We start from the raw sequence: 11924 nt of genomic DNA on the forward strand, positions 1-11924 counted from the left end.
CTGCCAGAACCGAGACCCTCGTTAAGCTATTAACAGACAAGGCAAATGAAATGAGGGGCTCGTTTGAAAAACATATGAAGGAAGCCAACAGTCGCCGAAATCAAGGTGCATAGGGGAATGTTTCTATCTTTTTTATTTGTAGTGCCAATGAATGAATACTACTTTTTAAATTTTTAATATAATTTTGCTTCCGAAATAAATTTGTTAGCGCCTGTGTCCTTCCTTCGTCTTTTGTCTTGCTTCTAGCGCTGTTCTTTTAAGTATACTACACCAGGTTTTCCCCCTGCTGGGCACGTTGTTAGGAAGCGCTGCACTGAGCAAATGCTTGGAGCAGGCAAATTTCGTAGAGGTACGCTCTCATACGTTACATTGTATGGCATGTGCTCACCTCGCAGGGACTGGACGACATGGCCACGCCTGTAAAAAACTCGTCGAAATCGACGAGGCAGTCGCTTGCAGCTCCCTGCTTGGGACTGTTATGAAACACCTTTCGCAGCATGCGCTGCCAGCCATGCTTTTTTTTGTGCAGAAGCCTGCTTCATGGCTGCAATATTGCGGCGGCGAGGCGACCCGACGTCCCACACTTCTGACTGAGTGAGGGATTCCCCTGCCTGAAGCTCGCACAGGGCCTGCGAAGATTCCCGGCATGAGGGATTCACAGTTAGTCGACCGTACAACAAAATAAAATCAAGACAGACTCTCCCACATGCGCCAAGGCAGTAACGTAGATGACCGCCTGCAGGTGCTTACAGTTCTCCCACAGACAGCTGACCACTAACTCCATAATAATAGCCTGGCCTAATTTATATCGTTCCCTTCCTCCGGTTCGAGTTCAAGCTATCGCTGTTCTGGTATGTAGGCACATTGTGCACGAAAGAAGCATACAAGAGGTGCTGGAGCAAATGCAGCTCCAGCATCATGTGTCCCCGGAAGCAGGCGTTTGTTATATCGCTGTAACAGAAAACAAAGTACGGAGGCTGGAAACTCGCCGGTAATATTCGATGTTGGCTGCATAACGCTTCTGTCCACGCTCTTTTAGAGAGATTCGAACATGCACCCCTCTAAACTGCTTGCGCCGCGAAAACCTCGCCTATGTCATCGGGTATGGCCTCACTCGGGATGTCATCATTTGACCATTCTGAAGGCTATATGTTGGACATTAAGGCGGACATTACGTCCGCCATGCCGAACAATGCACATGAACAGACCGCATTGTCATATTTGAAGGCTTTGTGAAGGAATATCCGTACAGATAAAAAAAAAAGTCAGGTATAAGGGCTATGGGCGACGGAATTCCGCAAGTGTTCATACGTTTGCCGATGTGTTTAGCTTCCATGAATTCTCTGAAGGCTTGGCTTGGTTTATGAGGTTTAACGTCCCAAACCGACTCAGGCATGGGGGGACGCCGCAGTAGAGGGCCTTCGGATAATTTCGACCACCTGGGGTTCTTCAACGTGCACTGACATCGCACAATGCACGGGCCTCGGACATTTTGCCTCCATTGAAGTGCGACCGCCGCGGCCGGGACCGACAGCGCGTCTTTCGGGTCAGCAGCCGAGCACCATAACCACTGAGCCACAACGGCGGCTCCTGACGCCTTGGTTTTCATCCTTACAAATGACTTGAAAACATTCCATTTGAAGCGCGCATCGGTGCGGAAAAGAGCGGAAGGGGCTACACCTTTCAGTGAACTATGTGCCCCTAAACGAAACGCTAAGATATATGAATAGTGCACAGTACGGCACCTCCGCCGCACACGCATGCGAGGAATGCTTCGGAAAGCTTCATGTCTCGCGAGTTTACTGACTGGGGCCACATCGTCGTTTCGTACTTTCGCTTTTCGTTAGTGGTCGCACAGATGCTGCCGAAGGTTTATTTAGAGCTTTAGCTCTACTAGTCGTGTTTCGAGCCTCCGCGTTACGCTGATTCCACGGATAGAATCCAAGATGGCGGCCTCCAAGTGGTTGTCATTGTAACCGAGGTGGTTACCTAATGGAATAACCTAATAACAGGGGGCGGCGTGATTCCCGAGAACCACAACTCGAAACTAAACTACAACCTTTGTCCGTAAAGTCGCGCTAGTTTGGACGGATCCCGTTCCAATTCAATGCGCAGAAACCAAGAAACACACAGAGAAGGGACTGAAGACAGGCGATCACTTTCAGCTACGGTTTGATTCGAATAAACACACTAATATGCCGAGAGGCCCAGCCCGTGACATGGGGCCTTAAACCAGAGCAAATATGAACGTCAACGAATACTTATACATACCCCCCCCCCCCTTTTTTTTTTACGGAGGTAATACAAGAGGGGTTATACTCTTATAGGCTTTTCTCAGTTGCGCTGTTCGATATGGGGCATCTCCTTTATTCTATATTTGCTCACACTTTTGCTTTGGCTGCTACAATGTGCCATGAATATAGCCTTTCGGCACGTGAGTGCGTTTACCGAATTACACCGTTAGAAGTAAGCGCATGTGTCGCCCATCTGTTTCATCGCGCTGCCGAACCGTAATGAACCCTGCGTGCCATGATTCCTGTTCCCGTTTGAGCATCAGCTGCGGACGAGCGCACAAAGTTACCTCCCTGCCGCTGGCTCCTCCTGATGCTTGTGGCTGCTGCCGGGGATGCAGCTTTCTGCTCGAGTACAACAGTGGTGGCGGCGGTCTGCGCACCACTGCCGCTGAGCACCAGTTCGGTGGGGAGAGAGCTCAGCGAAATGACTTGGTCCGAAGCGCGTAGCGGGCGTCGACCTCGTCCCAGGACACGGAGTCTTTAGTCACCCATTCATCTTGCTCGCTCTTTGCCGAGGCGGTAAAAAAAAAAAAAGATTAGGACTGGCACCAGTGAATTCCAAGCTGCACATTTCACCGGAAATTACGCTGTCATGTGGTCGCTTTACCCGTCAAACATATGGCTACACGTTGGAAGCTGCATTTTACTGATGTTATGGGTGCACTGAAAGGGTCACTACTCCAAGCAGCGAAAATCTGAAATTTGCACAGTATTAAGTGCTACCGTGAGCAGCGCGTTTCTCTCGTTTTTCAACGCGATGGAATCCCCTGTACCGACTCGTACTTAAGCGGTATAAATTACTAGAATACGCATGTTTACCTCGCAACAGTTTGTAATAAATAAGAATACGACACTGACAAATCACTGTCACGGAGATCACTGCACCATTTGCATGACGCGCAGTGCTTTATTTTGTAGCGATAGCTACATTACAGTAGCATTTCGAGCCTTCAGCATGGCGGCGCCACCATCCTGTGGCTGCGCCGCCACGCTGTCACGTGGTTGGTCACGTGGTGCGGAGCAAGCTGCCGGCGGCTCGGCGCCGTGGCTGATCAGGTGGTTCGTCACTTGATTGGTCACGTGACCAAGTTCCACTCAGCCAGCCTGTAGCTATCGCGTCCCTCCAGGTTTAACCGCAGCTAAACCACCGCCAATTTTTACCAACGAATAATTGCGTGAATGGAGTTTGTTTTAACAGCAAACAACGAGACCAAAAAGCGTCAAACTTAGCCACAAGCAAGTCTGAGTTTTAAAAAGGTTTTCAGAAATCGCACTTGACAAAGGTAACCATAAACCTCTGCGTATCTAAGCGATAAGGCAACTTAACTACTCAAATCACTTAGCACACTTTTCTTCTCTCTTTGCCACACACGCACGCGTTGAATTCTTGTAAATACCTCTGTTTTATATTTGCAGAATTTGATGCACCTGTCATCTGCCACGGTGGGCAGGTTGTAAGACATCACAAGGCTCGCGCCGCGTCATGCATGACGGCGGTCTCCATTCCCACTTGCAAAAACCCTTCTAATGCTAACGTATTATTAAGGATGCAAATAAATTGTAAATTGCGGGGTTTGGTTCGGTTTCGTATGTATGGTATGCGGGGCTCAAGGTCCCGAAGCAATACATATGCTATGAGGGACGCCGTAATCCAAGGTTCTGGAATAATTTACGCCACCTGGAGCTCTTCAACGTACGCTGACATCGCACAAACATTAGCGTTATTCGACCGTGCATTTCACCTCCATCAAAGTAAGGCACGATCCCGCGACCTTATGGTCAGTAGGCGAACGCCAAAGCCACTGAACCACCGCGGCGAGACAACGATGAGGGGGCATGCAAGCACCAAGCGCGCTCATGCCCGATGTGTATGTATGTACAGTACGTACCCGCATACGCTCTACGTAGTCCCATAGGCGCTCCTTTTCTTCCATCGTCACGGTCTTGCCCCGACGAGCAGCCAATTTGTCGATGTGCTCGAAGGAGAAACCAAGCAGTTCTTCCATGCGGATTTCTTCGTCTGCGCACAAAGAATAAGCGCACAGAGCTAGGCTCGCGAGTACACCACGCTAAAAGTTTTCGTTTCATCCTAATACGTTCACCTTGATGTAGAAATAAAACAACAACGCAACAAGCTACCTGCCTCCGAAGCCTTTCGAAGTGTACGCACAGACGCACAACATGGACGCCGCAGACCAGCGCGAAAAACCTTTGCAGACTCACCCCAAAGAACGTGCAGAACGTTCTCGTCGACACTGAAGCATGACAGCGACCGCTGAGAATCGGCACGGCATGCTCCAAGCCCGTCGTTTCCTTCCGGCGTTCCTTCCATTACAGGGCGCCTACCGCACAAACGGACACGCCGGTACTAGAACGGCAACTTGAATAACTGCGCGGAAAGGAAGACGCCCCCTTTGGCGCAATGATCACATGAGCAGATGCGCGCATTCGTGCTCCTCGCGCCATGCCTAGAAGGGTGCGCATGCGCGACGGTACATGGTACCATACTGCCATTCTTGGTTTAGCCGAAGTGATGATGGTGGCTTGTGGCTGTTCCATTCGTAACAGGCGGACACGTCATACGTATCCTAGCGCTTTGGGTGCGCCCTCTTGCAATATTAGAGCGACAGCTATTCTCAGTGTCAAGAAGGCAGTTATCCTGGCCGCACTGCCATCGCTCACAGCGAGAGCCTGCTGACCTGGACAGACCAGAGATGCCACCGCCGCGGTTTCGCCGCCGCCTGAGCGCTGACCTAAGCCCCCGTTACATCAGTGCAAAACTCGAGTTCAGTCCAGTGTGCGTGTATGACATTAAAGTAACCTTCGGACTTAGCGATCTCATAGCAACAGCCTTAGTCAGATGCCAAAGCATACTTTGACTATGGCCAATGCGATGGTTTCTCCAAATTAGAGCCGCGTCATTTGCAAAATGCTATCCACCCCACCCCCAAATATGGCCCACCCACCCCCGAAATTTGACCTTCATCGATTTGGACCAAAATCGATGTCCGGGCTTATTTGACTGTGCTCGATATGATGGTAGTCTCCGATTTTGACCCGGGTCACTGCCAAATTTAGCCCATCCCCGAAATTTGACCTTCGTCGATTTAGACCAAAACCGGTGTCCAGGCTAATTTGAATGTTCTCAATACGATGGTAGTCTTTACGTTTGACTCGCGCCGCTCCATAAATTTGGCCCAGCCCTCACCTAAAATAACATTAATCGATTTAGGCCAAAACCGATGTCCAGGCTTATTTGAATCAGCTCGATACGATGGTAGTCTCCAAATATGACTTAATCCAATTGACTTAATGAAATCTACAAATTTGACATAGCAGCCGCAAGCAACAATTCAAGCCAAGAGGTAAGAACAGCCAAATCATAGTAGAAGCAGAACAGCTCTCGCTCGACCATTCGGTGTAACATAGTTTAACCGCTCCTAATTTTTTGTTATTTCGTTATAACCTCCCTCCTGCAATAATGCTTTCGTGGCGCTGCAGGTACCGTCTTTGTCAAAAGTAACCGGGCAACGGTGGTTTGTTTCTTAGCCGCATAGCGAAGCACTTATGGGAGCCCTTAAGATCTGAATACGTGTAAAGTACGGTGAACCCTTGTCCTCACATTTCGACAACTTTCGGTTTTAGGGGCGCGTTAAAGGCTCCGTTATACGGTTGAGAATCAAAAGCCTGTTGCTCGGTCACTTTTGGCAAAGGGGGTACCTTCAAATAAAAAATTGGGAGGAGGGGGGGGTGGACATTTTAGCTCCGCTTTTAAAGGACAACTGACACCTAATTTTGCGTGTTGCTTCTTTCAAATGATCCGTTATACATTAGAATGCATGGATCACTGCGTTGAATTCGACTACGACAACTAAATAATTGATAATTGAATTTATTCTATTATGCTGTTTCGGCTTCAAACCAAACGATGGCTCTGACGTGTTGTTGAACTTCAGGTGAAATGATGCACGGAAAACTTGCAATATAAACGCTGATACGTGGTTTTAACTCACTACAACATTTAAGCCAGCCTACTCCAAGAGCTAGAATCACAATAAACGACGTATCAGCAGTTAAATTATCGTTTATCGTGCCTCACGTGACCTAAAGTTCGACTACACGTCACAGACAGCGTTCGGTGGATGAAACCGAAACAGCGTCAAGAAATTCAATTATAAACTATTTAGCCGTCGCAAGCGATTAGCACGGAGTGCTTCGTGTATACCAATGTCTAACGCATAGATTTAAAGACGAAAATACGCAAACAAAAATCTGGAGTCTATAGTCCTTTTGAGGGTATGACGCGAAAGTGGTTCCTTTTGCCCACGCAAACACGCACACTGTTCCTCTTTCACAATCATAATGTGAAAGACCACACGACATATATGTATATAAAGCCCCGCTTTAACGAAGTCATACGCACGTGCCTGCGTGGCGTAGCGGTAGCGTATCTGACTCACAACCCGAAAGTCAGGGGGTTCCGATGCGCCGTTGGTGTTGCTGGCGCATCTATGGAAGCCTCTTGTAGCAGCCACCTTCTCGCCCAGTCCGAATGTTTTCGTCACGCTGACGGCAACGCCGACATAGGTTTTTCTGCGAGCGACACGGGGCCTTTACGCTTTCGCGTAATAAATAAATTTTTCCGGTTCACTGGATGACGATGCCAGAATCACGCGCTAGCCACACTGCGTTCCCTCAAGCCAAGCACTGGACCTGCCGCATGCCTTGCCTTGGCGACATTACGGGCCGCGTCACCCTGCATCAATTCCTACGGGCGGTGACCATGCTCAACGCAAACCACGACCACCGCGAACTTTCTGCGCACACCCGACGACCCTGCACTGACAACTGGGCCTGAAATGAAATGATCGATTGCATCACATACCTGGATACGAGCTTGGTGGTTCCGCTTGCTTGCTTTCGCCAGTTGTTTCCTAAGTGACATGGCTCATACCCACGCAGGGGGATTCGGTCAGCAAACAGTGAGGAGGGCCAAGGGAAGAGGATGAACTCGTTCCGAGCTAATGAATGCGCTTAGTCTAATAAAGAATAATTATAGGAAAAAACGCAGGTGTTTTTAAATTTTGAAATTTTTAATCACAGTTACCAATGGAATGAATCTGTCGGTAGCTGTTATGTAATCGCGAAGGCATTCGCAAATTTGACGCAACGCAAAAACTCTGGCGCTCGCACCGAAGGAGAGGAAAAGCGGGATCGACAAAGTGAGTCCGAACTCTGTCATGGGAATGCTTAGGTGCGTCCTTCTCTGAATCGCGAACCTCGGGCAAGAGAGTTAGAAATGCTCCATTGTTTCTACCTCTGCACAAGCCTCGCAAAGGTTTGTCGGACTGAACCCGCATCTACACAAAGATTTAGGAGGGGGATCCTGCACCGCAGAATAGCCATCGCTACCTCACACTGCTGTGATTTACATGCACGAACCTTCCATGGGTACATGAGATGTAGGTAATCAGCGGTAGGAGTCATGCTCACAGCTCGCGCCACACGGGGTCTCCTGCAGCGCCACTGCTAGCGCGGTGATTTCCGATATAAAAACACCACAACTCTTCTGGCACCTGGATGAACGGCAGCTTCTTGACTCACCGTGTATCTACCGGATGTTTCGGCGAACACTAAACAATTGGTCAAGATATGGAGTTCAAAATAGAAAGAAAACTTTTTCATGAACAAACTGTCAGCTTTGGCGGACGACAGTTGCATTAAAAATAACAGTAAGTAGGTAGATAGTGAACCTGTTAATTAACGCAGTCTGGTGGTTATTGCCAATAGGGAGTTCGAAGTTGACAAGACAGACAACGCCTTATCAGTTTTTGCAACGAAGAAAAAGTAATTCTCTAAAGCTCTGAAGCGCGTGGAAGTTCCGAAAAAAAGTACTCCATCCTCATATGTCCTACAGGTATCGTCCTATCTCACTAAAAAGCGTTTTTTCAAAGCTAATGGAGCATGTGCTGTACTCTCACAGAGTAAAATTCCTAACATATAACATTTTCTCATCCTAATCAACATGGCTTTCGCAAAGGACTGTTATGTGGTACTGAACTAGCCTTATGCATCAACGACGTAAGTTCTAGCCTGGATTTAAATATAACTGTAGACGCTCTCTTTTCTGGTTTTGAAGAGGGTTTTGACAAAGTTCCCCATCAAAGACCTCTACTAGAAATTTCACGATTACACATTAGCCTTCTTGTATGGACTGGATATGCAGTTTCCTTACTAAGCGGAAACAATTTGTGTACGCTAACAAACTTTCGTCGACTTGTCCTCCAGTCCTCTCCAGCGTTCCTCAAGGCACTGTACTTGGACCCTTGCTCTTTTTAGTTTACACTGATGATCTGCCTAATAACATCGTTTCTCACAGCCGCCGATTCGCAGAAGATTGCGCCATCTACCGTCCCATCCATTACAGTTCTGACTCTCGCATACTTCAAGACTACCTTAAACGGGTAGAAGCCTGGTCCGACAAATGGTTAATGTCCTTAAACACTAAGAAAACGTCATTACTCTCGTTTCATCGACACCAGTACTATCAACCTTCCAGGTATGTCATCTGTGGCTCAGAAATTTCTTCTGTCCAGTCATATAAATACTCGTACATTGGCGTCGCCTTTTTTAACACACTTGGTCTGCACATGTAACGAACATTACTAACGAAGCCAATCGCACTGTCAGCTACCCCCGTAGAAGCTTTCGCCTCGACCCTGCCTCTGTTAAAACGTTAACTTATCTCACATTTGCTCAACCTAAGCTAAAATACGCATGCTCAGTCTGGGACTCTCATCAATCTAACCTTCGCAACATCCTTGAATCAATTCAAAATCGCGCAGCCAGATTTATTTTTCAGACTATAGCCTTATCGCTCCAGTGCAAGTGATCTTAAATCTCAGGCTCACCTTACCAATTTCGAATTGAGACGTTGGATCTGCATGCTTTGCCTCTTCCGCAAATTTTGTCATTCTTCACTTGATGTTTCAGTCATTTTCAGACAGTGTAGAGCATATACAAGAAATTATTCGGTCCCGCTGTGCGCAGCGCGTTCCTACGCCATGTATTCATGTTTAAAATTACGTTACCCACAATTCCTCGCAAAATTATGATCTTGACGGCATCACTGTAATTCATAGGTCATTGTATTGTATAAGTGCAGATGACTTGTGTGTATTCGTATACATTGGTCGTACTGTTCTCGTTAGTGCGTGTAGATCATTTACTACTGCACCTAATCGGTGTAATTCAACTTTTTTCGCTTCATTTTGCCCCATCAGTGTAGTGCATTTCTGATCGCCGCATCATTGTCTGAAGCTTTGTGTGCAATATACCAGGTGTTTCAGCGAAGGTGAACCAGAATTTTTATCAATAGGCCTTTTGAGGTATGAAGGCGGCTCCTGTGGCACAAAAATGCCTGCTTTGGAGGACATTATAAAACAGCTAAATAAATTTATCAAGTTATCCGCTTAACTAATTTCTGATAATTAACATTTTAACTGTCGCAGTTCGCCAATCGGTTGAAATTAGAGATCATATAAGTTTTTAGAATTTCTGAAACACGATAACCCTTGACGTAGTGGCCCAATAAGTTTTGCTAACATCGTGCCAGTATACACGCGCTGTCACAAAGCATGTAGGCAAAACAACCCCTCCAGTGCACATAATTAACTAGTCGAAATAGCCAAATTTTGTCGAGCTACAGCGCCGAGGGTAATTTAAAAACTGATAACACTGTAGAGCGGTTTATTGGCACGATGGAAGCGCCGGCTACGAAGACCTTGGCACAGGCAATCTACGAGGCAGAGAGCCGAGAGACCAGACACAAGCGGCAGTGTTCCATCCAACACGAGCATCCAACCGGCGGCGCGAGCGCTTCGTCGTCGTTGGCTTCGGGGCTGGTTCATCGTCTTCATTCCAAGTGCCCCGGCGGACAGAGGGAGCCATCCTGGCGACTCAAGGAGAGGAGACTACGAGGGGGCTATAATACGGCTTCAAGCGGCTGACGTGAACGACGTCGCGGCCACGGCGGCGATGGTCCGAAGAAGGTGTCACCGGTTCGATAATGTAGTTGACCGGTGACCTACGCTCCAAGATGCGGTAAGGGCCGATGTGCTTGGCCGAAAATTTGGACGTATTCGGAACAGAGAGCCAGACCAGTGAGCCAGTGGAGAAGTGAACCGCGGGCGTGTCTTGATCGGAAGCATGGGTACGGAGACCTTGACGTTCGGCGGTGAAGGAGCGAGCCAACTGGCGGCACTGCTCAGCATGGCGGGTGATGTCAGAGAGGGAAGCATGTTCCGAGCTGTCGGGGTTGTAGGGAAGGATTGTATCCAACATACAAGAAGGTTCGCGTCCGAATAAAAGAAAGAATGGGGAAAAGCCGGTGGTTGCTTGAGAGGCGGTGTTATATGCATAGGTGACGAACGGAAGAGCCTGATCCCAATTGGAGCTGTCGGAGTGAATGAATGTACATGGCGATCATGTCCCCAAGAGTACGGTTGAAGCGTTCGGTGAGGCCGTGGTTTGAGGGTGGTAAGCAGTAGTGGTGCGGTGGACTGTGTGGCACGCAGCGAGAAGCTCGTGAAGAACTTCAGACAAGAAAACACGGCCGCGGTCACTGAGAAGTTCGCGAGGAGCGCCGTGACGCAGGACAAAGTGAAGAAGGAAGAAGGCTACATCGCGAGCAGTAGCCGCAGGTAGGGCAGCGGTCTCATCATACCGAGTGAGGTGGTCCACGGCGACTATGATCCAGCGATTCCCAGCGGTCGTGAAGGGAAGTGGCCCATATAGGTCGATGCCCACACGATCAAAAGGGCGAGCCGGACACGGTATTGGCTGTAACGGGGCAGTCGAAGGGCGAGGTGTCGACTTCCGCTGCTGACAGGCCGTGCAGGAGCGAACGTAGCGACGAAGTTGTACATGCCCCGCCAATAGTACCTCTGGCGTAGTCGCTCGTACGTTTTCAGCGAGCCAGCGTGAGCGCTCTGAGGATCGGCATGGTGGTGTTCACAAATCTCAGTGCGGAGATGTCGGGGAATCACGAGAATCCACTTGCGGCCATCTGGACGATAGTTGCGCCGGTACAGAAGACCGTCGCGAAGGGCAAAATGGGAAGCCTGGCGACGAAGTGCTCGAGGGAAGGAGGCCGTAGAGGGTGCACGAAGTACGTCGAGCAACGATGAAATCCATGGATCTTGGCGTTGTTGATGGGGCATGTCCATGGTAGTGAGCGCTGCGAGTAGGGATGCAGATATTGGCGAAGAGGGCGCAGGAGAGGGCAGTGGGGAGCGGGACAAGGCGTCGGCGTCGGAGTGCTTGCGGCCCGATCGGTAAACTACGGTGATATCGAATTCCTGAAGACGGAGGGCCCAGCGGCCTAGGTGCCCTGAGGGATCTTTGAGTGAAGCCAACCAGCACAAAGCGTGATGATCGGTGACGACGGTGAACGGGCGGCCATATAAGTATGGGCTGAATTTTGTTAGAGCCCACACTACGGCGAGACACTCCTTTTCCGTCACGGTGTAGTTCGACTCAGCCTTGGTGAGGGCACGGCTGGCGTACGCAACGACGTATTCAGGAAATTCGGGCTTGCGCTGGGCAAGGACAGCCCCGAGGCTGATTCCG

At 49.1% G+C, this 11924-nt stretch overlaps 1 protein-coding gene across 1 annotated transcript; it reads right to left on the reverse strand.

Annotated features, from left to right (window-relative positions):
• Positions 1-405: 405 nt before the first annotated feature.
• On the reverse strand, positions 406-4698 carry LOC144097563 (uncharacterized). Its single transcript, XM_077630242.1, has 4 exons — positions 4518-4698; positions 4184-4314; positions 2582-2800; positions 406-629 (listed from the first exon to the last, which is right to left on the reverse strand). The coding sequence occupies exons 1-3, from the start codon at positions 4624-4626 to the stop codon at positions 2711-2713; spliced, it is 330 nt and encodes a 109-aa protein (XP_077486368.1). The 5' UTR covers positions 4627-4698; the 3' UTR covers positions 406-629; positions 2582-2710.
• Between the last annotated feature and the right edge of the window lie 7226 nt (positions 4699-11924).

Source organism: Amblyomma americanum, chromosome 1 (genome assembly GCF_052857255.1).
Source record: "Amblyomma americanum isolate KBUSLIRL-KWMA chromosome 1, ASM5285725v1, whole genome shotgun sequence".
Taxonomy (NCBI): Eukaryota; Metazoa; Arthropoda; class Arachnida; order Ixodida; family Ixodidae; genus Amblyomma; species Amblyomma americanum.

What these genes read in the sequence shown, in the direction of transcription:
- LOC144097563 (XM_077630242.1), bottom strand. Translation starts at nt 4,626, where the DNA reads ATGGAAGGAACGCCGGAAGGAAACGACGGGCTTGGAGCATGCCGTGCC. An exon ending in CGTTCTGCACGTTCTTTGGG is followed by an intron (nt 4,315 to 4,517) that starts GTGAGTCTGCAA and finishes CTTTGTGCGCAG; the next exon opens with ACGAAGAAATCCGCATGGAA. An exon ending in ACTACGTAGAGCGTATGCGG is followed by an intron (nt 2,801 to 4,183) that starts GTACGTACTGTA and finishes GCCTCGGCAAAG; the next exon opens with AGCGAGCAAGATGAATGGGT.